At 35.7% G+C, this 27,235-nt stretch overlaps 1 protein-coding gene across 4 annotated transcripts in view; it reads left to right on the forward strand.

Annotated features, from left to right (window-relative positions):
- Positions 1-27,235, forward strand: part of Ptprz1 (protein tyrosine phosphatase receptor type Z1) — a 170,289-nt gene that overhangs the window by 52,310 nt on the left and 90,744 nt on the right. For all 4 annotated transcript variants that reach the window (XM_069996644.1, XM_069996645.1, XM_069996647.1 and 1 more), the window contains exon 2: positions 11,538-11,603. In XM_069996644.1, the coding sequence (XP_069852745.1) occupies positions 11,538-11,603 (66 nt within the window). The remainder of the gene's footprint in view (positions 1-11,537; positions 11,604-27,235) is intronic.

A 27,235-nucleotide genomic window follows, 5' to 3' on the forward strand; every position in this document is an offset into this window, starting at 1 on the left:
TTGCTATTATTGAGATTAATGCCAAGCATATGTAAACTTCATAAAAAATACTTTTTCTTCTTTCTTAATTTAGCAGTGGTGTTGTACCTGGAGAACGTACCTCCCTTGAGGTACAAAAATACTCGCCTTGCGCTGTTATAGGTGCTCTTTCTTCTCTAACCATCATCCTATTCACATTAGAGACATCAGGAGGATGTTAATGATTTTGAGGTGTCCCAGTGGCCTAGTAACTTCAAAGCTAAGTGCCAGCACATTCCTGTTTCCAGTGCAAGCCAAAAACACTACATTAGCTAGTTCTGTCTCTTGACATCAGCACAAACAAACAGTATAAACCTGGAGAGAAAACATATTCGCTCCAACTGAGCTTACTCTTTCAAAAATAAATAATATCCAATCCCTGGCCAGCCATTTGTAATTGTGTGTGAAATGTAATTACTAAGCTGTATGCTCCAAGCCTATTAATTATGTACTAAGTAGGAATGCCTTATAAATATTGTTCCTCTAAGTGCAATAAACCTGTGTTATCTAAGCAAGCAGAGTATTTTTGAGCATCTTCTGCTGCAGAGAACATTTAAGGTCCAGCTAAAATTGGAAAATAGTCCTTGCAATAGTGTGTCTAAAAGACCAAGTGCTGTCATTAGTCAGTAGAGGTGACCAGTAGTGATAAGACTTGAAGGTAAGTGTGCGGTGATTGGTGGTTGATGTGAATCATTTCTTCCTAGGGCTGACTGGGTGGTTCACAGAAAGACTGTGAACACACTAGATCTAAGGAGAATGTTCTGAGAATAAGCAGTGTGCTTGGCAAAGAGAAGAAGCCCTGGATGAGATGTATCAACATCAAACAGTGGAATGTGAAGCTAATAAAGTGATTCCAGGGACCCATAAGCTATCAATAGAATTTGAGCAATTTATACACACTTCAAATAAACTGTACAATGGAGGGAAATACAATCTGGAAAATAATATTACCTCAGAGTTCACTGGCAATAAAACACCTAAACATACCAAAAAAAGCAATAGAATGTATTTGTGCTATTAAGAAAAGAAAATAATGACCTATATGGGCAGGGGAATTGAAAAGCCAGGTCATTAAAAATGTCATCAAAACATTTTTTTTTACAATTGCTAGTGGGAAAAGTGGTTGTATGTTCAGGAATATCTTGAAAAGCTAATCAATAAAACTTTGAAATAAACAGTGTTCTGAGCCTATCTCCAGTCTCTTGTAGCACAATTGAAGTGAAAATATTTTGATTAATCTTGCTTTTGAAAACTTACTGTCTTTTAATATGTCGTTATTGTAGAGTTGATATATGGATTACAGTTACATGAATCAGATAATGAGTAATGAGTACATACAATTCTTTTTGAACCATATCTCCCCTTCCATTGCTCTCTCCCAGTTTTTTCTCCCATCCCTACCCACAAGACATACAGTTCATATTCCACATAATGTCTAGTGAGGACCACTGCTATATTTATTCACCCTTGTTCCACCTTTTCTGTGTCTTCCCTCATCTTCCCAAATCCAAACATCTAACAACCAAGACAAAAGGAGAACAAAACAAAAACAGCAACATTGGCAAGTAAAACAAAATGCCTCTTGTTTCTTTTTCTTGGAGTTCATTTTGTAGAATATTATTTTATATGATCATATGCACACGGCTGTTGAACCTTTCTCAACCATTCTCATGAATATCTTTCTTTATCCCCAGTGTGTTAATGTCTAGAGTCCTATATAATTACCATGTCCCAGTGTTGTGCATATGTATGTATTCTTAATCATTCAGTGTGTTTACTTGTAGATGTATAGGCACTAGGCCTTTTTACATGGGGCAAAACTTCCTAAATAAAGATACATAATCACAACTCAAAGATTGGATAAATGGGATTTTATCAAACTGAAGAGCTTCTGCATGGCAAAGGCCATAACTAGCAAGATAAATACAAAGCCTAAACAATGGGAGAAAATCTTTATAAGCTATGCATCAGACAAGGGCCTCATAGCTAAAATATATTTATAGTTCAAAAAATCATCCCCCCAAAATCAACTCTTAAAAACTCAACAATCCCATAAATAAATGGGCTAAAAAAGAGAGACTTCTCAGAGGAACTAAAAAGAATGGCCAGTAGACACATAAAGAAGTGTTCAACATCTCCGGCCATAAAAGAAATGCAAATCAAAACAACACTGAGATTCCACCTAACTCTAGTTTGAATGATCATTATCAGGAAAGCTAACAATAACAAATGCTCGTGGGGATGTGGCCAAAAGGGAACTCATTACACTGTTGGTGGGAATATAAACTTATTCAACCATTCTAGAGATTGGTTCTAGAGGAAGTTCCTTAAAAGACTAACCATCAAGCTTCCCTATGACCCAGCAATCCTGCTGCTGGGCATTTATCCAATTGACCACAAACAAGGCCACATTAAAGCCACTAGTACAACCATGTTCATTGCAGTATTGTTTACGATAGCCAAGATATAGAATCAACTCAGATGTCCCTCAGTGGATGAATTAATCAAGAAAATGTAGTACATATACACAATGGAATTCTGTACTTCCATCAGAAAGAATGATATTGAACCATTCATAAGGAAATGAAAAGGACTTATATTAAGCAAAGTAAGGCAGAGCCAAAGAAACATAGGCTGCAAATAAGGGAAACCATGGGACCTATATTTCTTTGGGTCTGGCTTACTTCACTTAATATGTTTCCAAGTCTTCCCATTTCCTAACAGATGGGGCGGTGTCATTCTTTTCTGATGGAATCATAGAATTCCATTATATATAGACATAAATATGTGATATATATATATATATACACACACACACATATATATGCATATACCACATTTTCTTTTTTGGGGGGGTCCGGTCATGGGCCTGAACTCTAGGTCTAGGTGCTGTCCCTCAGCTCTTCAGCTCAAGGCTAGCGCTCTACCACTTGAGCCACAGTGCCACTTCCAGCTTTTTTCTTTTTGCTTATGTGGTGCTGAGGAATCGAACCCAGGGCCTCATGCATGCAAAGCAAGTGCTCTACCACTGAGCCACCTTCCCAGCCCTACCACATTTTCTTGATCCATTCGTCTACTAAGGGGCATCTGGGTTGGTTCCATATCTTAGCTGTGGTAAATAATGCTGCGATAAACATAGTTGTGCTGGTAGCCTTAGTATGGCCTTGTTTGTAATCATTTGGGTAAATGCCCAGAAGTAAGATTGCTGGGTCATAGGGGAGCTCTATGTGTAGTCTTTTGAGGAACCTCCATACTACTTTCCAGAGTGGTTGAACAAGTTTACACTCCCACCAATAGTGCAGTAGGGTTTTTTGGCCATCATCCCCTCCAGCATCTGTTGTTATTAGATTTCTTGATTATAACCATCCTCATATTTTAAAATAAAGAGCTTAAAATGCTTTTGTGCATGCTTTATGGGTTTATAGCATCATTGTAAGCAAACAGCAGCTATGTATATAACTCTATTTTTTGCTTATAGAAATAGCAGCAAAGAGATGTGACTGGTTCAAATTCAGTGTTTAAAAGGACATTTTTCTGACACAAAGAAGGAACTGAGAAGAAGCACTCACTACTTGCATATGTATAGTGTGAAAATTAAGCAGATCTACTACACTCACCCAGATTTCTCGTAGAAGTATTACCCAGCTTAAGTCAGTGTAAGGAGCAATAGAACGTGACTTATTAAAGAAACTGACAAGTCAAAAAATTCTTAGCTTATTAAAAATCCACTAGAAAAGTATCAATGACTTATTTTTAAAGTGCTTCCCATGAATAATTTTTTCTAGACTAGTAAAAAGTAATCAGAATAAATTTAGGACAAAAATGAATTTTCAGTCAGTACCCTGGAAACAAGTCAAAGAAATCTTTCTGCCTGCCTTGCAGTGTGAATCAATCTACATACTGGCAGTAGTTTTAACATATGGTCCACACCTTTTTCAGAATAGGTTGCCAATGCCTAAAGCTGCCAGATTTTCCTGCTTTCTGTATAGGAACCTGAGTTTAACTTAATTTTATCTCTGCAGAAGTGTTTTAGAAATAAATCTCAGATTAAAATATGATTATATCAAAGTTTACCCCCACATAGATGATCCAACTGGTATGACTCCTGGCCATAAAGATGGTCAGTGAACTCACTGCATTGTGTAATTTGCTATCTCTGAATTTTAATTGTCTTGGTAGGCAAGTACTTAAGTTGTCTGTCATGTGTAGACTTGGCTTATTTCCTAAGTTTAACGTTGAAATTCTTAGTGATTCATCTATCCATGAACTTTCTTCTGAATAAGGACTAGCTTTGATTGTAAAATCCAGAAGAAGAATGAAAGAGCATTTCAAGTTTTTATTTACATATCTTCAAAATGTTTATTCATCACTGATTTGCTTGTCAAATTAGAGGACTTGATTCAAAGTACATGTGTACTTTAATGATACAGTCTCACAGAATACATGAAAAAAATACATATACAAACTTAAAAGTTTAAAGTGAGAAGACATACAGAAATTCACATTTATATGTGTATGAAATGTTCATAAATTATATCATAATATTTTTCATGTATATTTTGCCACCTCAGTGGATATTTTTTAAACATAATTTAATGGTTTTGGATTATTTCATAGTAGGAATATTATCTAGTCAGTCTTTTTCCAAATTTTATCTATTAAAATATGATCTACCAGTATAAACATCTTGGAATCTTTGTTCTCTTTCCTGTTAATTATCAAAATATATTTCTGGGAATAGAATTACTGAGAAAAGACATGGCAAGTTTTAAGGCTCTTGATAACTCTTGCAAGCTTATTTTCCAGAAAGCTTACATCTCCCACCTACCTCTAAATAAAGAACATCTCAAGATTTGTTGAGTATCACTTAATATTTAAATAGTAATATCAATAGACATCTTATGAACATGGTTCAAAACCATTCTATGAAGCTTTTATCTCCATTTAATCAACAAAAAGCTGTAGTGGAGATCTCACTCAAATGGTAGAGTGCTAGCATTGAGAAAAAAAAGCCAAGTGGGAGCCCAAAGTCCTAAGACCCTATGGCATATACACAAAATAGTAGTAGCAGTAGTAATAATAATAATAAACATTTGGTAATCTATTATCAGAAAATTCTTTGTAATTATACTGAATACAACCTTCACATTTGTATTTAGCTCTGTTAATCAATTGTGTTTGCAGTTTAAAAACTTCTCTGCTTGTATTTTTGCACTTAGTGACTTGTGAGGATTCTACATGTTTGGAACACATAGTTGCAATTGTTGATGGAGTTAACAATTATCAATAACTTTACATTTCTGTTTATATCACCTTAAATGTTTTCTTATTCAAAGTTTAAGTGTCATGTATTCAAAATATGTTTACATACATATTTTAAATTAAATATTCTTGTTTATGTTTCAGGGGTTCTTTTTCAGCTTATTAAAACAATATTAATCTGTTTGCAATTTAATGTATGTGTGAAATGTCATTATATTTCTTTTTTCAAATACTCAGTGTTTCTAATGGCTGTTTAGCCTTTATACTTCTTTCTTATCTGCTTGTGCTGTTTGTTTTATCATGAATTAAATTTGCATCTATGTTACATTCAATTTTGATTCTACATACTTTCTTCTTAACATACCTGTCAATTTATCTTTCACTAGTTACTTAGCATTCACTTATTATTTAACTCTCCTCCTAAGTTATCTTACAATTTTTTCCTTATGATTCATTTAACAATATCAAATTTAGGATAGTAGTTTTAATTTAAACAGCCAGAAACATATGATGTAAAAACAGTTAATAACTCCTCCTAAGTCAATGAAGAATGTAGTAGGACTCTTCATTTGTTCAAATTTTAATATCAATAATGGGTCACTTTTATTTCATTTTTGTAATTTCCTTGTGATACGCTTTTCATGGCAAATGTGAAAGGCATCTTGTATTCTCTAATTGGTGACATCCAGGTGGAAATTCTCTAGACCATCCTGGGAGAGCTTAATCATGGAATGAATGGTACAGCAGATGCTTTTGCTCTACCCTGGATTTCAGTGAAAACAAGAGAGCCAAAGACTTCAGAGCAGCAATCTTAACTGTATTGCTAATAATAGTATACCATTGTTGTATAGACAATAGTTTAATAGCATAGTATAGTAATACAATGATACATAATAGCACATTACTTTGTAATCTGGTTCATTCAATGTTTTCTTTCCACATTTAGCATCACTTTCAGCTCCTTCTTCAAACTGTCATTTTTGCATGTTATTTCTATTTGTGCTCTCGTTATCATTGGTTTTTCTCTATAGCCAAACAAATTCTCTTTGGTTGTGGATGTAAAATCGTGGCTAAAAAGATCATAGCACTTAGTTTGAGTTTGTGCCCTCTTGATGTTTTCTGGGTATTATACAAGACATTTGACAGAAGAAAAGTGGTATTTGATGTCCTAATGACTTTATTGCATACATAAAATGCCAGGAAGGCTAGCTTAATCATTCATATTACTTGAGTCCAAGAAATTAGTTTGCCAAAGTTAAACTTCTTAAGGTCAACATTCAATATATATAATACAGTGTATAAATATATCATATATAAAATATAGTATAAACACATAAAATATATATATATATAAATATTGGTGATGTCATAAATCCTATTCATTATCTTGAGAATGTCAGTGTTTTACTATTTTGTGAAAAAGCAAATCACCAAATAAATAGTATAATTAAATCTATATAAAATATAAATAAATATGACAATTTAAAAATATATCTGTGCAAAATTGTGGACTAAGTATGTAGAAGGAGATAGTTTACAAGTGATGACTAAAAAGTATTTGCTTATATTTAGTTTTTCGAACTTATTGGAACTAGGCATTCATTAATACATAATTAGATAAAAATTTATTAATATATTTAACAAAAGGACCCTTTAGCTTTAGCAATATGGATAAAGTACAGCAGATTGAAAGCATATGTCTAGGTATGGGAAACTTTCCAAGACAAGGAGTATTTTGAAAAATTTGAGTATATTGAAAAATTTGAATCCATTTGGTAAACATATTGCTAACATACAGGTTCTTTCTGGGGAAAAATTCACAAAATCCTCATTGTCTGTGAAATAATAAAATGTCATTGCTGACCTCAGAATTTCTACCTAATCTAAGAAACACATATGTAATTGGTTCTCTCACTGATATATATATATATATATATATATATATATATATGAAAGAAATGGCTTCCTTTGTTCTTCATGTCATATTTTGCACTTAGTCTTTCCATCTCCTTTGTTAATTTAATATTTTGTTCTCAGCTGCCTTTTCCTTCTTTCACCTTAATCTTACATGACAAGGTCACAAAGTTTCCACACATCTATGGAATTACCACAATAAAACCCCCTTGTACAATTAATGTATTCTAATTAAAAATAATAAGATAAATAAATAGGTGATGTGACCAAACCTTTTTTATTTTCAAAATTACCTAACTACAATAATATACGCTAATGTGTTTTCTTAGTAGATATTGAGTTGCTGTTTAAATTTTGATACTATTGGAAGTACTATTGTCTCTAAACCTATGCAGAGAAGAGAAAAACAGTGAAGCACTTCCTTTTAACCAGGGACATAGCTGAAATTGGAAAACATGTATTTGGAGAGGAAATGATGTTTGTGGTTTTTAAAACAATTTTAAGGATTTGGGTTATATTGGCAGTGATTAACAGAAAAACAGTGTCTAAAATATTACTCTATCCTACACATGCCATATTATCTGAGTTATCATAATTAGCTAAATTTCTCCAGTGTTTTTGCATGTATAATGAATAATAGTAGACATTCCATATCAGTAAGGATAGGCTATATATAACTTACTTTGACTGTAACCCAATCTTTAACACCAAATAATGAGGAAATACACAGAGAAAGTCTACCAGTTACAGATTATCCTTTAGTAGAAAATTTTATTGATATGAACTGCATTGATATTGGAAACTCTCACCTCATGAGTAACTTAAATTTTACTTAAGTTTGCTAATCATTTTTGATTTAGATCATTGGTTCATGACCTCAACTTTCTTACCAAACAGAGAAAGACAATTACAATAGGACAGCTGAAACCTAAGTCTTTGGTAGCAGGTGATGTCTCCACAAATATTCTTGTACCAAAGCTAATCGTCTACATAAAGGACTGGTTCATCCTTCCTTCCTTCCTTCCTTCCTTCCTTCCTTCCTTCCTTCCTTCCTTCCTTCCTTCCTTCCTTCCATCATTCCTCTTCTATCTTGAAGTTTCCTTTTCTGAGGACACTTGTATTTCTTTTGCCAGTCACACTTGGGGCACTTTGCATCATGAAGATGTGATGTGTCTCTGTGTGAGGATTTTTGTCAGAAAACTACTGCTAGAATCTGTACTAGGATCTGACAATAAAATGTTGAAGCGAAGAATATAGGCTAAATGTACAATCCAAAATGATTTTATAATTTAATATATTGATCATATTTTAGTAGGAAATGAACACTTGTATTTTTACTTGTGAATAAAAGGGTTTAATTTTTAAGAAAAATATTAATAATGTCTTTATATAAACATAAAGACATATAAATACATATATTTACATATATGTAGAAATATATATTTATAGAGACATATTTAGCATGGGTGCACACACACACACACACACACACACACACATACACACTCCAACTGTGTAGGTGGTTATAGATTGAAGTAGTAATGTTTAATAGTACCTGAAATAACATAAACCAAATTTCTGGTTGTACAACTTAGAGTAACCTTTAAAAAGATCTGTTTATATATGTATTCATGGGTGCCATTCCTTTCCAAAATCACTTTCCTAGTTTTATCACTTTAAAGTAGCCTGACTTAACTAGAACTAGCAAGTACTATAAGTGAGAAGAAACAAAATAAAACTAAAGAAACTAAATCCACTCCCACCAAAAAAAAAAAAAAAGAAAACACTATTCTTGATTATTTTAATGGATTTTAAAATGTGTAAGCCCTAGTATAAGACATACTTTATATAGGATTTGTAGGTTTTCCTGCTATGTAACACCATGGCAGGGTATGTTGGGGGTGGGGCGGGTTGTCAAACCAGCTGCTTTTTTTCTTGTTCACTGAAGCTATCAGGGCTCATCTATCAGAGCTCTAAGTAGAGTCTTTAAAGTGGGGTACTCTCTCACGCCCGAAGTCTATGTAATTAACATATGAATGTGTAACGGATTGTATAAAGGAACAATACATAAAGGAATTGAAGAAAGCTGCAACACCTGGGATCTTTTATTGAGAAAGCTTTCCTAATGTAAGTAATTAGAAACCCAGTACAATGCTTCTGATATCTGGATAGAACTCTACAAAGAAAGCTAAAAACTGACTACTACTTTGCTATCAACCTTTAGGATGAATCTTTAACACATCTGTTTACCTCAAGTCAGGTTTTGTGTGGAATCCAATCTGAGACCATCAAAGTACATTCATCTATAGAAATGTCATACATTTTAAAAATATTTACTTTAAAAGATGTGAAGCCAGCTGCCAGTGGCTCATGCCTGTAATCCTAATATTCCGGAAGCTGTGATCTGAGGATTGCAGTTCAAAGCCAGCCCTACACTAAAAAAAAAAAGTCTGTGAGACTCCTATCTCCAGTTAACCACTCAAAAAGCCAGAAGTAGGGAACTGTGACTAGAGTTAGAGAGCTAGTCTTAAGCAAAAAACTCAGGACAGCGCCCAGGCCTTGAGTTCAAGCCCCAGAACCAACACTAAAATCATCATCATCATCATCATCATCATCATCATCATCATCATCATCATCATCATCATATATGAACAGATGACAATAAATCCTTTCTCTAGGGCTAGTGTAGTTTTAGGGGGCAGATGCTTGTTGGTGGAATCCAGTAGACTGTATAGGCAACTCTGTATAGTTTATTTGTCTAAATAATTCCTGCAAGTAAACCCAAGGCTCTTTTTTTTTTGCTTTGTTTTGTATCTCTGGAAGGCAGGCATGCCACAGAAGATTTTGCTCAAGAAAAACTGTTAGAATCATGCATATAGTTTTGGGCAAAATCAGTGCAGTAGGATACAGGAATTGTACAGTCCATTTTTCTTATTAATATCTATACAAAACACATTTCTTGAGTATAATGACTTTATTTTAAAATTGAAATTATTTTTTCTAGATGACTAGGTCAAATTTGACTGGTTTAAATAACCTCTTAGGACCTTTCTAGCATTATATTATGTATATGCATTTATCATAAAGAACCACCTATCCTCAGAACTAAGTTAATTTATCTTAAATGATTTTTTTTTTGGTCTGGTCATGGGGCTTGAACTCTGGGCCTGGGCACTGTCCCTCAGCTCTTCAGCTCAAGGCTAGCGCTCTACCACTTGAGCCCAGCGCCACTTCCAGCTTTTTTTTTTTTTTTTTTGCTTATGTGGTGCTGACGAATTGAACCCAGGGCCTCAGGTATGCAAGGCAAACGCTCTACCACTGAGTCACCTTCCCAGCCCCCTTAAATGATTATTTTTATAAAATAATTATATAATTGTATATATAATTTTATAAAATTATTTTTATAAAACAACCATTTTGAAGAATAAACTATGAGCCTAATATTTTAAGTGAAAAAACAAGTATATACATGTATGACTCTATATATACTAGATATATGACTGTTCTTAGCAGAATTTTTTTGTCATAGACCAAAGTATAATCAACCCAAGAATGCATTGATTGGATAATTAAAATGGGGTCTATATGTAATTTTTAAAATAAACCAAATTTAAATAGACCAGCAAAACTTTGTATTAAAGATGATTGCAGTAGTAAAGAGAACCCAAAGCCACCTCTCAACTTGAGTCCTGTGACACAGGGTGGAGACGAATTGATGGGAAAATATCACAGAAGGGGCAGAAGCCATCTTTGTTTGTTAATGGTCTTTATCCAGGGAAGAAAGATAATTTTAAGGAAGAAATACTTTCCCAAACCCATGATAAAAACCAGTATACTTTATTGTGTATCTATATGTGTATGTATCCAAGTGCAAACTATATTGAGAGAAACTTGATTTATGAATGACTGATAACCCACAAGTTGATTAACAACTTATTTGTAGTTTTTTCGACAGGAACAGTTCTGTCAACACTGATCAGGTTCCAAACACAGCCTACAAAGATTTGTTTTGTCCATAATGTAGAAATATGGTGTATTAATTCGAGCATAGTCTGGGATGAAGGGACAATGCAAAGGAAGGAGGAGCATGAATCGTTGCACCCCTACTGCTTGCATGTAAGCATGGTTCTAGGGAAAATTTGAAGTTTGCAGTGAACCTTGACTTCCACCCATCTTCCTTGTGTTCTCCTTGCTCCATGCTAAGCAAGCAAGCTGAACACAGGCCATGAGGCAATCCCTAGTATTACAAACAAAAAGAATGAATATATTGGGTATCTTGTATTTTTCAAGTTGTGGACAAATAGTTATCTAGATGTTAATCATTCATTTTTCTTTGGTTATAGATTGGACTTATGGATACTACAGACAACAGAGAAAACTTGTTGAAGAGATTGGCTGGTCCTACACAGGTAAACATATCCCTCATATAAGGAGATTCAGCAGAAAATGTTACTGCATTTATTTGTTTGTTTGCTTGTTTGTTTGTTTGCCACTCCCAGAGGAGCTTGAACTCTGGACCTTAATGCTGTCCTTGAGCTTTTTGTGCTTAAGGCTACTGCTCTAACACTTAAGCCAAAGCCCCACTTCCAGCTTTTTGTGGTTAATGGGAGATACAAGGCCCATGGACTTTACTACCTAGGCTGGCTTCAAACTGTAATCATTTGACCTCAGCCTCCTGAGTAGCCAGGATTACAGACATGAGCCATATTTATTCTTATATATTAAAGGCAACTTTCATATAAAGGCAACTACTTGATAGTCTAATTCATTACTGGCTAGTAGGATTTGAGGAATATTGCTTTAGAATTACCTTTTGTCCAAGGAGTTTTCAAAAAGAATTCTAATTTTAAATGTTTTGGCCTTTAACATTCTTATTTGTTTTTAATTCCTGATGATATTAGAAGCCATCTTTTCAAATGTTACCACTCAACTATATTGACAATGATTATTCTTTAAAATAATGGCTTATAGTTACTATTCAAAAGTTGATACACAGATATATGAACAATGCAAATCTACTCAATTCACTTTAGTTAATAACACATTTAACTTAAGTAATGAAAAGTACACAAACTATTTTTCCCAGCCCATTAATTTTGAGCAGAGAACTAGCATATTTACCAGAAATACATGCATAAAACCAAAGGCAAGCTTTTCTGAACATCTACTCCCTTTCAAACCCCGAATCAGAAGATGGAAGACCTATAGCCTAAGGAGGGAGGTTACAGTTCTTGGCACTCCAACAAAAACAGATACTTGGTGACCAGTCGGGTGACAGTGACAGTATTGCCCGTCTGTCCCAGGTCCCAGGACAGCTGGGTGTGCCTCCCAGATGAGGAGGACACAGTTTTACCAGTGGGTTCCAGTGGCCATCATATGAAGTATGCATTCCACTGCATAGAATCCTGTCATCCTAAGATAATACTCTTGATGAGGAGTTCCTCTGCTCAATGGACTAATTGAGCATAGACATGACACCTGTAGAGTGTCCAGCTTTTCTTGTATGGGGCTATGCATACACAATGCACAGTTCTATCCTTTATGACCAGAACCTAAGATCTGTTGGCTTTAGCTGCTTTTGGGAATTTTCCAGTGATCAAAGGGATAAAATCACCAAAAATTGGGTGGGGCGGTTGCAAATCTCAAAAGGGAATATTCTAGAGTGGAGGCCAGGACAGAAACTTACTCAAGAGGGTCTGTCTGTCTGTCTGTCTGTCTGTCTGTCTGTCTGTCTGTCTGTCTCTCTCTCTCTCTCTCTCTCTCTCTCTCTCTCTCTCTTAATATGTGACTCTATTTATATTAATGTTTTCCATTGGTTTGAAAAATTATTCCTAGAATGTTTGAGGATCCCAGGAAGGGGCTAATGAAAAGCATATTTTACAGCTGTTTAGTTCCAGCTGAATAAGACTTCATTATTTTGTCTGAATTCAAAGAGATCAGAGAAAACAAATGAAAGCTTTATCAGAATGAGTGTGTATTTCTCGAGAAATCAAGACAAATGTATAGTGAATGGGTTATTTCCTCTAAAATTTGTCATTTTGTTTTTAATATAAGTACTTAAAGTGTGGCGATATTTCTAATACCATGATTATTATCTACCCAGAAAATAAAGAGATATGCTTACTATATAAAGTTTCAAGATAAATTAGTGTTAAAACTCTTAAATAGAGCTAATTTAGTGAATGGCCCAAATGAATTGGTCTCAACCACATTTCGTCTGTAACAGTTTTTGCTGTTGAGCTACAGGTTTATGTTCTTACATTGTGTTATTGAAATCTATCAAGTAGTCAAAATCTTGAATAAAATGAGTTGAGTGTCTATGTATAGAGAATTTTATGGATAAAAATGATGAGCCTGGCCAGGGGTGGGACATACCAGTAATCAGTGAATAGAGTGTGGCAGGAGAATCGCTAGTTCAAGAACAGCCTGGGTTACACTTTACTGAGTGTTTTCTCATGCCTGTGATCTAAGCTATTCAGAAGGCTTAGATGGCAGTTCAAAGCCAGCCCATATAGGAAAGTCCATGAAGCTCTTATTTCCATTTAACTATCAAAAAGCAGGAAGTGATACTATAGCTCAAGTGGTAGAATGCTAATATTAAGCACAAAAAGCTCAAGGATAGCAACCAGGCCGAGGACTGGTACACACACACACACACACACACACACACACACACACACACACACACACACACACACACACACACACACACACACAAATATATCACTACATTTTTTAGTAAGCGCATTCATCATGCTACATAAGTAATTTTAAATATATGACACATTGATTATTATTTCAGTGGAATCTCTTATGCTGAGGTTTATTTATCAAAGATTATACATACACAATTATAATAGGTGCAGTAGCAATACAAATCCCTACTAAGTACCAAATGGGTGGAGAAATACAGGTTAGGAAAGAATACTATTCTAATTGTGCTTTTTAACTGGATTAAAAACAACTTTTTCATTTTGGATGGATGCTGTAATTATGTTAAGAAATGATAGGGTTGGTCAAGAGTCAACAGTACCATTTTCTAAGTTCTATTTGTTGCTCTGACAAAAGAGGGCGTTGTGTTTGTGAATGTCACCACTAACAATACGATTCTTCCCATAGTAACTTCATTCCACTTAAGGTTCTTGTTTAATGAATTTCATTCTTCCCAGTTTCTACATTTTTTATGACAGTATCAAAATAAAGAAAAAACCCTAAGTCATTGTGCTTTTTTATATCACAAATATATATAGTCAAGATTACCAAAGGTGTTAAAACTGCCTTTCACTTGTTAGATCTCTGATTACAACCTCTAGTAATATTAAATGGTCAGAAATCAAGGCACTCTAAAAAGCTGCTCCCTTCTTAGAAGTAGTCTATACTGGAATTTAAACTTACCATGTTATTTCATTTTTAGCATTCTTTAAGGCAACATGGAATTGAAATTTTGCACTAATATATTCTCAAGTGTTCTAACACCCAAACCACTAAAGTTTTAGTGAAACGGTACATTGAGCACGTGTCAGGACATAAGACTGCTGTGGCTACGCATGAATCACTTTTAGAGTTGGCTTGATATACTCTAGGCTTTAAGTACAAAACTGATTCTCTGTCCTAAAGTATAACATCTTTTCACCCTCATGGCAGAGGAAAAAAAAATGTTTTCCTCATTACTTCAGGAAAGCAAAAGAAACATATTATCAGGTTGGGTAGAATATGATTTAGAATTTGGTTTGGTTTTGAATATAGTTTGGTTTATTTAGTCTTTTCTTTTTCTTGACTTCAGACAAAGTGGGCCAGACTCAACTCAAAGAAAAAGTGAATCCATGCAGAGTAGTAATAGCATTCTGCTTTTTACAGGTATATTTCTTTTCTTCAGGATTTGGAATAGGCATTCAACATATTTCATTTTCCTCTGTGATTCACTACTCCATACATTAAATAGATTGGTTCATTTTCCATTTCCACCATTGTAGGAGTACAAATGACAAAATAAAACATAGTTCAACTCCAAAATGGTACTTACAGAAGTATCCCACTTCTGTATAAAATCATGTATTTACATAGGAATGGAAGAGAGGCATGGGGAAACGATGGGCCAGTTGGCCATAGTTCCCTTGGAAACTGAGTCTGGAAGTAGATGATACTCTAAGAACAGGATCCTAGTTTTACTATGCCAGTTACATTGAACAAAAAAAAAACTCATTTGGCATATATTCTAATACACAGTATTTTCAAAGAATCTGAATTAGTTTTAGTTAAGGTGGGCATGGTAGTTAGGTAACATCCACAACTTGGTGTCTTTACCCATCAAGACAGAGGTCTCTGCATGGCTGATTCTCAATGACAGGGTATCACCCACAGCCAATCAGAACAGAATCAGGGCTGTGTCAGACTGTCATCATCATAGACCTGCAGATTAATCGGGCTGCTAACTATTGCATTTCAGTTTGCTCATCTGTGAAAACATTTTAATAATGCTTACCTGATTGACTGTGTATTAGGTAAATGCTTCTTATTATCAGAAGAAAACTCTTTGAACAAGGACCATATGTCACAAATCCAATTGGATTATTATCTGTCAGTGCCTTGAGCCCAAACAGTTTCAACAAGCCTGGACACATCCAATAATCTTGCAAGAGTAATTAGAAGTACTTAGATCGTCTTGAATGTATATTATGGGCAGATATTTCCTTTTATTTGTATATTTTAAAACTCACCATAACAAAGCCAGTTATGGTGGTCACACCTGTGATTTCAACTATTTATAGGGTGGAGGCAGAAAGATAGTGAGTTCAAGACTTCCTTGGGTAAAGTTAGTAAAACTCTTAGCTAGAACATTACAAATGGAAGGGCAGGAGGAGTGGCTCAGAAGTGCAGCGTTAGCAATAACAAGGCCCAAAGTTTAATTATCAGTACTGAAAAAAGGAAAAGGATTGAAACAGTTTACCTAAGAATCATATTCTCGAGAGACTTTGCCAATGCTACATGTAATGATAGAGGCTGAATAGGGTTGAATTAAATGATTGAAAGCTCAAATCAATTGGTACCATATTCTTTTTTTTTTTTTTGGTTGTTCATGTGACTTAAACTCTGGGCCTGAGCACTGTCCCTCAGCTCTTCAGCTCAAGGTTAGCACTCTACCACTTGAGCCACAGCACCACTTCCAGTTGTCTGGTGGTTTATTGGCAATAAGAGTCTTAAGAACTTTCCTGCCTGGTCTGGCTTTGAACTGTGATCCTCAGAACTCAGCCTCTTGAGTAGCTAGGATTACAGGTGTGAGCCACCAGTGCCCAGCTATACCATATTCTTGAAAATTGCTAAGTAAGCAGAGCTGCAGGGTTGAGATGGTTCATATGTGCATTAGCTTGATGGAACACTGTATGTATTTCAAAACAATAGATACATACGACTTTTGTTGATTAACACTAAAATATTGCTTTAAGATTTTGTTTGCAACTATCTCTTAATGTAGGATTTAGTTTTAAAAAAAGATATTTGTAGAACAGCATTGCAATTCATCATTGCTTCTTTTGTCTAATGGTAATCTAATATGTGTTTCCCATTTTATCTCTGTTACAAATACATGGGAAAACAATGAAGGGTAGAAAAGAATGTTTTGGCTCGGTTTGAGAAGTTTCAGGTGATCATCCTTGGCTCCATTGACTCTGGGGTTGTCATGAGGCAGAACTTCATGGTGGGAACACACTGCAGTAGCTGCTCATCTCAAGCGGGGCGGGGCATAGATCCTGACCAGGTATAACCTTGCCATTTCCCAATTACCCACTTCCTGTTTTCCTGCCTCCTAAAACTTGCACCACCACCACAAATAATACTACCAGTTAGGGCTCAAGTATTTAACACATGAACTTGTAGGGGTATTTGTATTTTGGATTCAGATCATAGCAACCATTGAATGGTTAAAGTTGTACTGTTGCTATAGTGCTGACTCCTAGCCACTCCTGCAGATAGCATCTAGTGGAGTCTTCAGTTGTTTGAAGTCTGTATAGTCCAGGAGGAGAAGGCCTGGGTGATTCTCCTTCAGTCTATGCTCAAATACTTTGGGCTCTGTGTTCAGGTGCATTGTGCTGTTTCGCTAATAGACAACCTTATTTCACTCTTTATATCCTTTACTCTGGATGACTATGACATAGATATATTTCAGCAAATGGGAGAGGAAAAAATGTAATTAATTTTTAAATATCTAAAATTAGGGAGTATCTCATATGATTCGACCAAATTTGCTTAAACTCCTCAGACCAAATAACATTGCAATAATTTTAAGTTTGACCTATTCTACCATTGTATTTTATGTATTAGTAAAATGTCAAATGTAAAACTTACTTCTTTTTACTTTCCTGTGTTATCTATATGGCAATTTTGTTATCTATACGGTAATGCTTTTAAGCCAAGGATTTTTAAGAGCAAAAAGATGAGAACCATGCAAATTATTCACTTCTTGGATTCAGAATCCTATTTATTAAGTGAAATGTTTTAGCAACTGAATCCTAAAGCTGATTTTGAAATATGTTCAAATGTGTTTAGAACTGGTGAATTTTATTTCCTCTACCTTCTAGGGGATTTTATGTCTCTCTCTCTCTCTCCTTTTCTCTCTCTCTCTATCTTGCTGTTTATGGAACCACATTTCTGCCTTAGCAATGTAGTCTTCTTTGCTCATCTAAGAGACCGCTTAACTGGACTCGAGTGAGGATTTCTCCTGGCTGGAATTCAGGAACTCATAGAAGTCCTTTATGGTTCTGACCACCACCATCCAAACTGTAATAGACTAGTTAGGGATCTTCCTAACTATCTGAATATTTTAGTACACCCTGCTCATACCAGGTTTCTGGATTTATAATGTAAGGATACTGGCCATGATAGAATTCAGATCCCAGGCAAAGGCAATAGAGATTCCTGCAGAACAGACACAGTGATGTGGAGTAGGGAAGCCAAGCAACAGAAACTGAGTGCAGAACAAAGCCTAGTGTCAATAGGATTAAGGTGATGTTCCTCTTGGCTAATGAAATGGGTCACTCCTGAAATCCCAGCAACCCTATGTCCTATAAGCTAAAGAGCTCAAGAAAATGCACCACAGGAGCTTTTTTCAAAAAGGAATGTAAATGAGAAGACACAGATGCTAGAGATTCCAAAACAGGCATGTGGAGCAGGCTAGTTTAGGGCAAAAGGCATCCAATTGAATGGCTTCACACGGCCATGTGCCAATTGATGGCAAAGAGCAACATGTTGGATTTATAATCAGGTTATTGTTTACATGGGTAAATTTTATGTACAAACTTGTGATGGCAAATGGAGAGAGACTATTCTCAGGCAGAGGAGCCTGTGTGGAATAAGGCTGTAGATGCTTCTCTGGTCAATTTCTCTCAATGCTGAGATCTATGAACCATGTAGATATGTCATTATCTTTTTTGTTGTTGTTGTTGTTGGTCGTGGGGCCTGAACTCTGGGCCTGGGCACTGTCCCTCAGCTCTTCAGCTCAAGGCTAGCGCTCTACCACTTGAGCCACAGTACCACCTCCAGCTTTTTCTGCTTATGTGGTGCTGAGGAATGGAACCCAGGGCCTCATGCATGCAAGGCAAACACTCTACCACTGAGCTAGCCCCATAAGTCATTATCTTAAGCATGTCATAAGAGTCATAAATGTCAGTCTAGTGTATGCTTTACCCTGTAATGAAAATGATTTCACTTACTTCTCATTATTAAAATATGTTAATTTAAGAAATATGTCTGTGTATATGTGTATATATGAAAGAATAGCTGGGATTTTAGTCTATGGAAGTAACTGATACTGATGTCCTCTGTTGAAGAAAATGTAATTAAAAACAAAATCATACCTAAAACCAGAAATCCTTTATACACAAGCAGTAGAAAAAGCAAACAGCTTTATTATGAGATAAGCAATAAACTCATGTGGCAGTCTTCACAGGTAATACCAACTAAGAGATTGCAAAGATGGGATGGAATCTCTCCCCTTTTTTCAGTCAACAGTCATTGCACTCATGTTCTCAAGAGAAATAACAAGTCCCCATGCAGGAGGACTACACAGCAACTTTGATCACACAGTCCATTCAGAGTATACATGGCAAGTGGAATGGGATGGAATCTCTCCCCTTTCTTCAGTCAACAGTCATTGCATTCATGTTCTCAAGAGAAATAACAAGTCCCCATGCAGGAGGACTACACAGCAATTTTGATCACACAGTCCATTCAGAGTATACATGGCAAGTGGAATGGCTGTCTGTGTTGCTATCGGCTTTACCCAGAGGGAAAAACAAAACAGACCTCCTCCCTTTAGGGGAAGCATAGTTGAACAAGTTAGAACTGGCTACCTATAGAATATAAAATCAACTTCATAGCTGCCTGCATTTCAAAAAGATGGCTCCAGAGTCCTTGAAAAAGACATCTTGGGTCTTAAACCAAGGCAAGGCCTACCCAATTTTCAAAAGGATTGATATAAACTTCAAAAAGAGGAGAAAATATTTACAGTGATACATTTTGTAAAGTAAATGCTCTAAGGAAAGGGAGAAACCTCTTTCATATTTTCAACTGGAAGAATTAAGGCACTTTTTATATTTTTAATCATCCTTACCCTTGTAGTTATGTTTCCTGACATTCCTATGGACTCTTACTATATACACTGGTTATTGACTGTATTCATGATAGTAATATTTGTTAGGTTTCTTTCTAGGCAGGGGTTTTACATCTAAGTCAAGGTGGAACAGCATAATCTTCTATTAGGGCAGCTTTCTTCGCTGTATCCTGTTGTCTAACGCAGAGCCTCACATATAGTAGGTACTCAATACATAGTTAGTCATTATTGCTTTACTTCCTCCAGTGTCATTGAGACACAGAATTAATTTCACTCGGGCAGAGTTCTGAATAGCAATGCCACCATTTCAGGGGACCATTCCATATCCTTTTCACAAAAAAAAGAATATACCAAAAACAGACAATAACTGAGTAGATGCAGAGCACAACCTATCATATTTGGGAGAAAAACCTGAAAGGCTCCCTTTTGCCTTTTACCACTTGGATATTGAATCAGTTTCAGTCCCACCTAGTCTGAAATGTGAGTGGCTTAGGTGTCATTACATGTGGGAAATTCTGAGGTGGTCTGGAAGCCTTTAATGAGTACTTTCTAGGTTCACATATTTTCTTCTTTTTTGGAGCGAGTATGGATAACATGTTTTCTTTTCAAATGTCTATGTATCCTTTAAGTTTCATTTTTAAATTGTTTATTACCTTTAAGTAGTTGTACAAACAAGTTGCCATTTAACAAAGCAGCTTATGAAAACAATGTATTCAGTCCCTCCCCTACCTAACCCTTGCCTTCCTCTTCTTAATGAGCATGTCTAGAAAGTTAAGATTGATGAAACCGTCACATTGTTTTTTTTCACAAATTATGTATAATTTTCCATTTCCAAAGCCCCAAAGTTTGTTCTTTAAGATAAGCTGCATGAAGGTATTAAAAGCCCTCAGATATTTTAAGATGTTTGATGAATCTATATGAAAATGTGAGAGAGTTAACATCTTATTACTTCTCAGACAGTGTGCATACTCTTTGACAAGGGAAGGCTTACTGTTGAGCTTATTAGTTTAATCTTTGATTTTATAACATGATCCAGACATTGGGGTTGCAGAAATGAAAAAAAATCACAAATATGGAAATAATAGTCATAACAAAATATGATTTTTTAGAAGCATACCACAGTGGTAAATAGTGTTAACATAAGAGCTAAGAGTCCCTGGGTAGCTTAAAGAGGTCAGGGAAGGTTTCCAGAGAAGGAAAATTTAAAGTGAGATAAAGCAGAATAGGAGCTAACTACTAACACAATGTGATTAAAGGTAGTTTCAAGCACATAGAGAGAGATGCTAAGACCTGAGGTAGAATAATTACTATGTTCCTGTCTTTCTTCCTGTCTTTGTTCTTCTTAGGAAAAAATGTTAAGAAATATGGCCCCATCAATCCTTTTCAGCTTCCTTACCCTATCCAACATCCTGATACTGAAAATTTGATTTGCTGACATTTGTATTTAGGGGATGCTGGGCATGATTTTATATCAACTTTTTAAATTTTTTAACTAAGAACAAAACATGGAAAAGGGGAAGTTTACCTACTCCAAAAGAAATGATAGCTTGCAGTAGGCAAGACCCATGGACATCATCATGTTTTGAAGTAGACAGAACATGCGGATATCAGTGCAGATCTTTGTAGGGAGTTCACCATCAGATAATAATTACTACTTTGAACACATTCTAATGAAGCTGGATTAGTGTGCATTCTTTCACTAGTTCATCTAGTAAGAATGAATATATATAAGCTCTAGAGTTAGGGAGTCTTAATTGCTTAACTTCAAAATCAAGCTCTACTTTGGGTGTCTCCTTCTTCTGTCTAGTTCTATGGTCCATAAAAAATAGATCATAATAACTTACCTTACAGGGCTTTACCATGATTAATTAGTGCATGTAAAGCACTTAGAATAGAGGCTGACATAGAGTGATTATTTTGCAATCTTGAGGTAAAGCCAGATAAATATACAAAATTTAGGATTTGTCTTATACCAGCTTTCCCCTTGAATTACTCCCTATTACTTACAGAATTGAAACAGTAGACTCCTCAGCATAGAGTATGCCATGTGGCATTAATGATATGCCCCAACCCACCTATGCTGGGTTTTTTTGAAAGACTTCCTGATTCTAGCTGGATTTGGACATCTTGCCTGGACAGCAGCCATGTGACTATCTTCAGGTAAAATGTTTCTCTCCCCTGGCTTACTTAAACTCTCCCCTGACAGCACCGTGAAATGATGGGCTATGCACTTTCTTCATGTTCTCTTCTCCCAGTGTGGCTCTTTCTCTATGTGTTCAGCAACTGTTCATATGCATGGATGAACCAAGCTGTCAAGTACTGTGTTCTCATTTTTCAGATGTAAGAAACAGAGAGATGAACCATTTGGCCCAAGAATCATAAAGAGAGCAAGGGTGTGAGAATTGAATCTGGGTCTCAATTCCCAAGATTCTGAAATGCAAGAGTTCTTACAGTTACTTCTGCTGCTTCTTACAGTTACTTTTGCTTCAGTAACATAAGAAGTAGGGAACCATGAAGCTGCTGAGTTTTGAATTCTTATGTCAATTTTGAAAATGCTAATTTCAAAGAATTCTCTAAAGTGTATATATGGTTCCTTTTGGCCTGATCGGTGCATTTTCTCAGGGAATGGGTTAAGCAGTCATTTTTGGAAGTGGAATTGTTGCTACCTTTGATTTTTCATCTTGCCTTGTCTGTATCTTCTAGCTTCTTTACACTAAATGTGTATTTGTTCTACCATTAGAATTGGGAAAATTTAATACTATTTAATACTATAGTCTACTTTAGTCTGTTTAATACTATACAATACAATAAATTCAGGTAAATTAAGTTTATTTTAAGGGTGGTTTAAGAAGTTCCTTTCTTCTCAGAAAAATATTCTGGCTCTTCATAACACTTCACTGTGTAGTGGGATTAGTTGTTTATATATTTGAGGGGCTTTGCCTGGCCCTATTTCCTCTTGGCTTTACCAAGTAAAGTATTTTACCAAACAATGAAATTAGAAATGCTTTATTAATCATGCATGTAGTTAATAACATCTAATTAGTGTGGAAATAGATAATATTCTCTTAGAGACAAAGAACCATGTTGTACATTTGCATTTTACACAGACTTCATGCAGCCAGGATTCCACCATGAGTATTTGCTTGATTTGCTGTGGTGCAATATCCTCACTTTACATTCATTTCACAAATCTAGTATGATTATCCCAGCCCAGTGAGAATCAATTTCTCATAGCTGATTGTCTGAATCACTGCCAACTCATTCACATCTTCTACATCATTGACCAGAAAGCATAGGTTTTTAAGAAGTCAGAACAATTATTCAGGTAAACCTGGATGTACCCTTAGAATTGTTTCAGAGCAAACTCTACCCCTGGAGCTCAGTATTTTCTTCAGTTTGACAGACAGTGGACTGACCAGTAGATCAAAGTACTTACCGCTCCAGTTCACTGTCACTAAATGAGTCTCCATCCACATGAAAGAACCTGTTTTCATGCAAAGAGAAGAGCTCTTGCAAGGAGGAGAGCAGCCTCACCCCTCATTGCTGCTTTCAGAATAATTACATCGTTAATTTCTGGAGAGAAAAGAAGAAAGCCAGTTCAGGGTATGTTTATGCGATTTCAGAGCATGTTCAGGGAGAAAGCTCTGTGACTTTTAATTATGATCCTTTACCCACAAAAATGTGCATATTTGGGTAAATTAGAATAACGCTTTCATTCCTTTCATTTATGATGATTGCTTCTTCATGCTTGAGCACAAAGAGAAAGCTTGATTTTTAAAATCTAAGTTCCATTGATGTGTTGTTATGCCACCAGCAGTTTTAAAAGTAAATTGAGCACAAAATTAAGTTCTGGCATATGACTCAGAATCCTCTAATGCCACTAGCCTTCATTTAATCATTTATGAGTTATCACTGCAAGATGTTTATATAGATTAGATACCACAGAGATCTAAGGAACTATATTTATTTGATCCTAATTAATATTTGGCCTTAAATAGATAATCACACCACTTTCCAATTTCCTAATGTTAAGCAATTAAACAGCTTGCAGCTGTTGGCCAGATGAATATTAAACTTTGCCAAGTATTTATATGTAGATTCTTCACCATATTTGGACTGCTTTGGAGTAGATTAAAGCCATGTACTTTAGGATTATATTTTATATGCTATCACTGGACAGTTATATATTATTTTTGTATAACATTAGAATTTATTCTGAAGTATAGTAGTTGTATAATTCATGTGATGAGAAGACACATTAAAGTTTTTGTCATTACCTGCATGTAAATGCTTTTTATTTTCATGACACCAAAATATTATGTTAGTGAGGACTGCCACTTTCTTAGATAAAATACTCTTAAATTTGTATAGCTTTATCGTTTTTAAGTGCACTTTGTGATTTTTTTTTTTTTTTGTTTCTTTTGTATGTTCTTCCCCCATGGTATAACCCGTTTCCACTGTATTTGATTCCAAGTGTCCTGCATCTTGTGTTTCTAATTTGGGGAAGGAAAGAGAAATAAAATGCTGAAACAGGATACAGGTTGACCCATTGTAACAATGAGATGTACAAGACACTATGTTGAAAATGAACATTACAACTGGGGGGTGGGGAGGGAGGAGTTGGAGAGGGAAGGGATGGTAGGGAAAAACAAAGGAGGAGGTAACAATGCTCAATAGGAAATGTACTCACTACCTTACTTGTTGGTGGTACTAGACTTTGAACTCAGACACATACTAAGCTGGAAGTATACCACTTGAGACTTATATACCTCCAGGATTTCATTTTGCTGGTTATTTTAGAAATGAAGTCTAGCAAACTTCCCTGCCTAAGATAGCCTCAACTTGTAATTTGCCAGAACTCAGCCTTCTGAGTAACTAGGATTGCAGGTGTGAGCTACTGGCCAGGTTTATTCCTTTATTAAAAATAAAGTAAACGTGAACAATCAATGCTAAAAAAATGAATGCCAGGTGAGAGATGGACGCTATCTGATCAAAGTATGTTATATGACATATAAAAATGTCATAATGTATTAGTTTCTTGGGGTGAGGTATATTGGTTTAAAAGCAATACTTTTATATGCTAATAATTTATAATATATTTTATATTCTGAAATAATAATTTAAATGTTATTTTCAACAGCAAGAAATTAAACAAGTTTTTGGCCGTTCCCAAGGAAGATGCTTTTTAAAAACTCATCTTTATTTCCTTGGCCTCAAAGATTCTAGGTCATGTAAAATTAAGGTTGTATTTTACCTTATTATTTTACATTTATAAATTGCAATAATATGTGCCTCTTAAATTATGTTTTATTAATAGAAATGTATGTGGCTGCTGGTAATGTAGTGTAATGGTACCTTTACAAGCTTCAGAATAGAATAGAGGTATTTCTGGAGTTGGGAGTTAAATGATTTATTTAGTCATCACTTTCTGAGGAGGTTCAATTCAACCAATCAGTTGATAAGTCCAACGCATATTGATCGGTGTCACTGTTCCATCACTATTTAAATTGGTCATTGTCATGTCCACAAAGCCAATGATTATGCTACTACACGTACAAAAAACATTTTCCATCATCATTAAGCTGCTTAGAAAATTAGTGTCTTGGCTTTGGAAAGATGTTTGAACAATTTTATAGCTATTCATCTCCCATTACTTTAACAGACATCTTGTCAGAAAACCTTGTAATGGATATTAGAGCTTCAGTTTGTTGCACAATAATTTTATTCATTTGGTATATCTTTCTTTCTTTCTTTCTTTCTTTCTCTATTTCTTTCTTTCTTTCTTTTTCTTTTTTTTTCTTTTTTTGTCGGTCACGGGGCTTGAACTCTGGGCTTGGGCGCTATCCCTGCGCTCTTCAATTCAAGGCGAGCACTCTGCCGCTTGAGCCACGGCACCACTCCCAGTTTTCTAGTGGTTAAATGCAGATGAGTCTCATGGATTTGTCTCCCCAGGCTGGCTTTGAACTGTGATCCTCAGCTCTCAGCCTCCTCTGTATCTAGGATTACAGGCATGAGCCACCAGCGCCTGGCTCATTTGGTATATCTTAATTGAGCACTCCTATCTGATATCCAAGGAAAAGAAGTAAAAGGAAAGGAGAGAAAGGAAGGAAGGAGAAAGAAAGGAATGAAGAGAGGGAGGAAGAAAGGAAAGGAGAAAAGAGAAGGAAGGTGAGGAGAGGGAGGAGGGATAGAAGGAAGGAAGGAGACTGTTTTCCCCACTGAATTTGAAAATATCTTCACAGAAAGGAAATGACTCATGGTGACATATTACAATTCATGAATCTTAAGTATAGTCATTTTTTACTTTATCCTCTGGAACAATTCCAAAATTACAAGGATTAAAACATTGCTATCAGTAAATAAACTCTACAATATCTATGGCTAAGCAATTTTCTTCTTTTTTCCTTTTTTTGGGGGGGGTGTCCATTTGTGGGGCCTGAACTCTGGGCCTAGGCGCTGTCCCTCAGCTCTTCAGCTCAAGGCTAACACTCTACCACTTGAGCCACAGTGCCACTTCCAGCTTTTTTCTTTTTGCTTATGTGGTGCTGAGGAATTGAACCCAGGGCCTCATGCATGCAAGGCAAGTGTTCTACCACTGAGCCACCTTCCCAGCTCCTAAGCAATTTTCTTATTTCATATAAATAGTATTCATTGTACGGTTTCAAAATTTAAAGTTTAAGACTCACTTTTATCTCAGGATGAATCATTATAAGTCTTCAGGTTATGTGAAAATCCCTATTCAGACCCCGGGTAGGAATAACTTGCTTTGAATATTGAACACCTAGAGGATTACTAAACTCATCCTCACTCTCCTTATTACCTACCTGCAACCAGCCCTACATACTCCATGCCAATTTCCACCTCCCCTGACCTACCCACTAGAGGCAGCATGCCAAGTATAACACCTGAATCCATGCCCAGTGCTGGGAGGAGCTGTCTTTCCCTTATCTGCCACTAGATGGATATACCTTCTAACTTAAAAACAACACATCTTTTAGCCAGGTACAGTGTCTCATGCCTGGAATCCCAGTGACTCAGGAGGTTGAGATCATTAGGAGGATCATGATTCAATGAGAGCGTGGGTAGAAAAGTTTGGGAGGCATTCTCTCAAAACAATAAAAAGCAGGGTGTATTTTCATGTGCCTATCGTATCTACTACTGTGAGCAGCATAAATAGAAAAGACATGGTCTAGGCCCACATGGGCATAAATGTGTCACCCTGTTTGGAAAAGAAATGGGAGGGGGAATAATGGCTCAATTGGTAGAGTGCTTGCTTAGCCAGCTGAGTGTACTGCCAAACCAAACAAACACCTACTCACCACTCTGGGAAGAATGTTAGTCTCGGTAACTGGATAATTTTCTCAAAAATTTGTAAGAAGCAGATTGTGACTTTTGGTCAAATTATTAGTACAAAATAACAAAGCACCGCCAGATATC

This window comes from Dipodomys merriami, unplaced genomic scaffold, assembly GCF_024711535.1.
Source record: "Dipodomys merriami isolate MVZ:Mamm:240054 unplaced genomic scaffold, mDipMer1.0.p SCAF_5, whole genome shotgun sequence".
NCBI classification, from domain to species: domain Eukaryota; kingdom Metazoa; phylum Chordata; class Mammalia; order Rodentia; family Heteromyidae; genus Dipodomys; species Dipodomys merriami.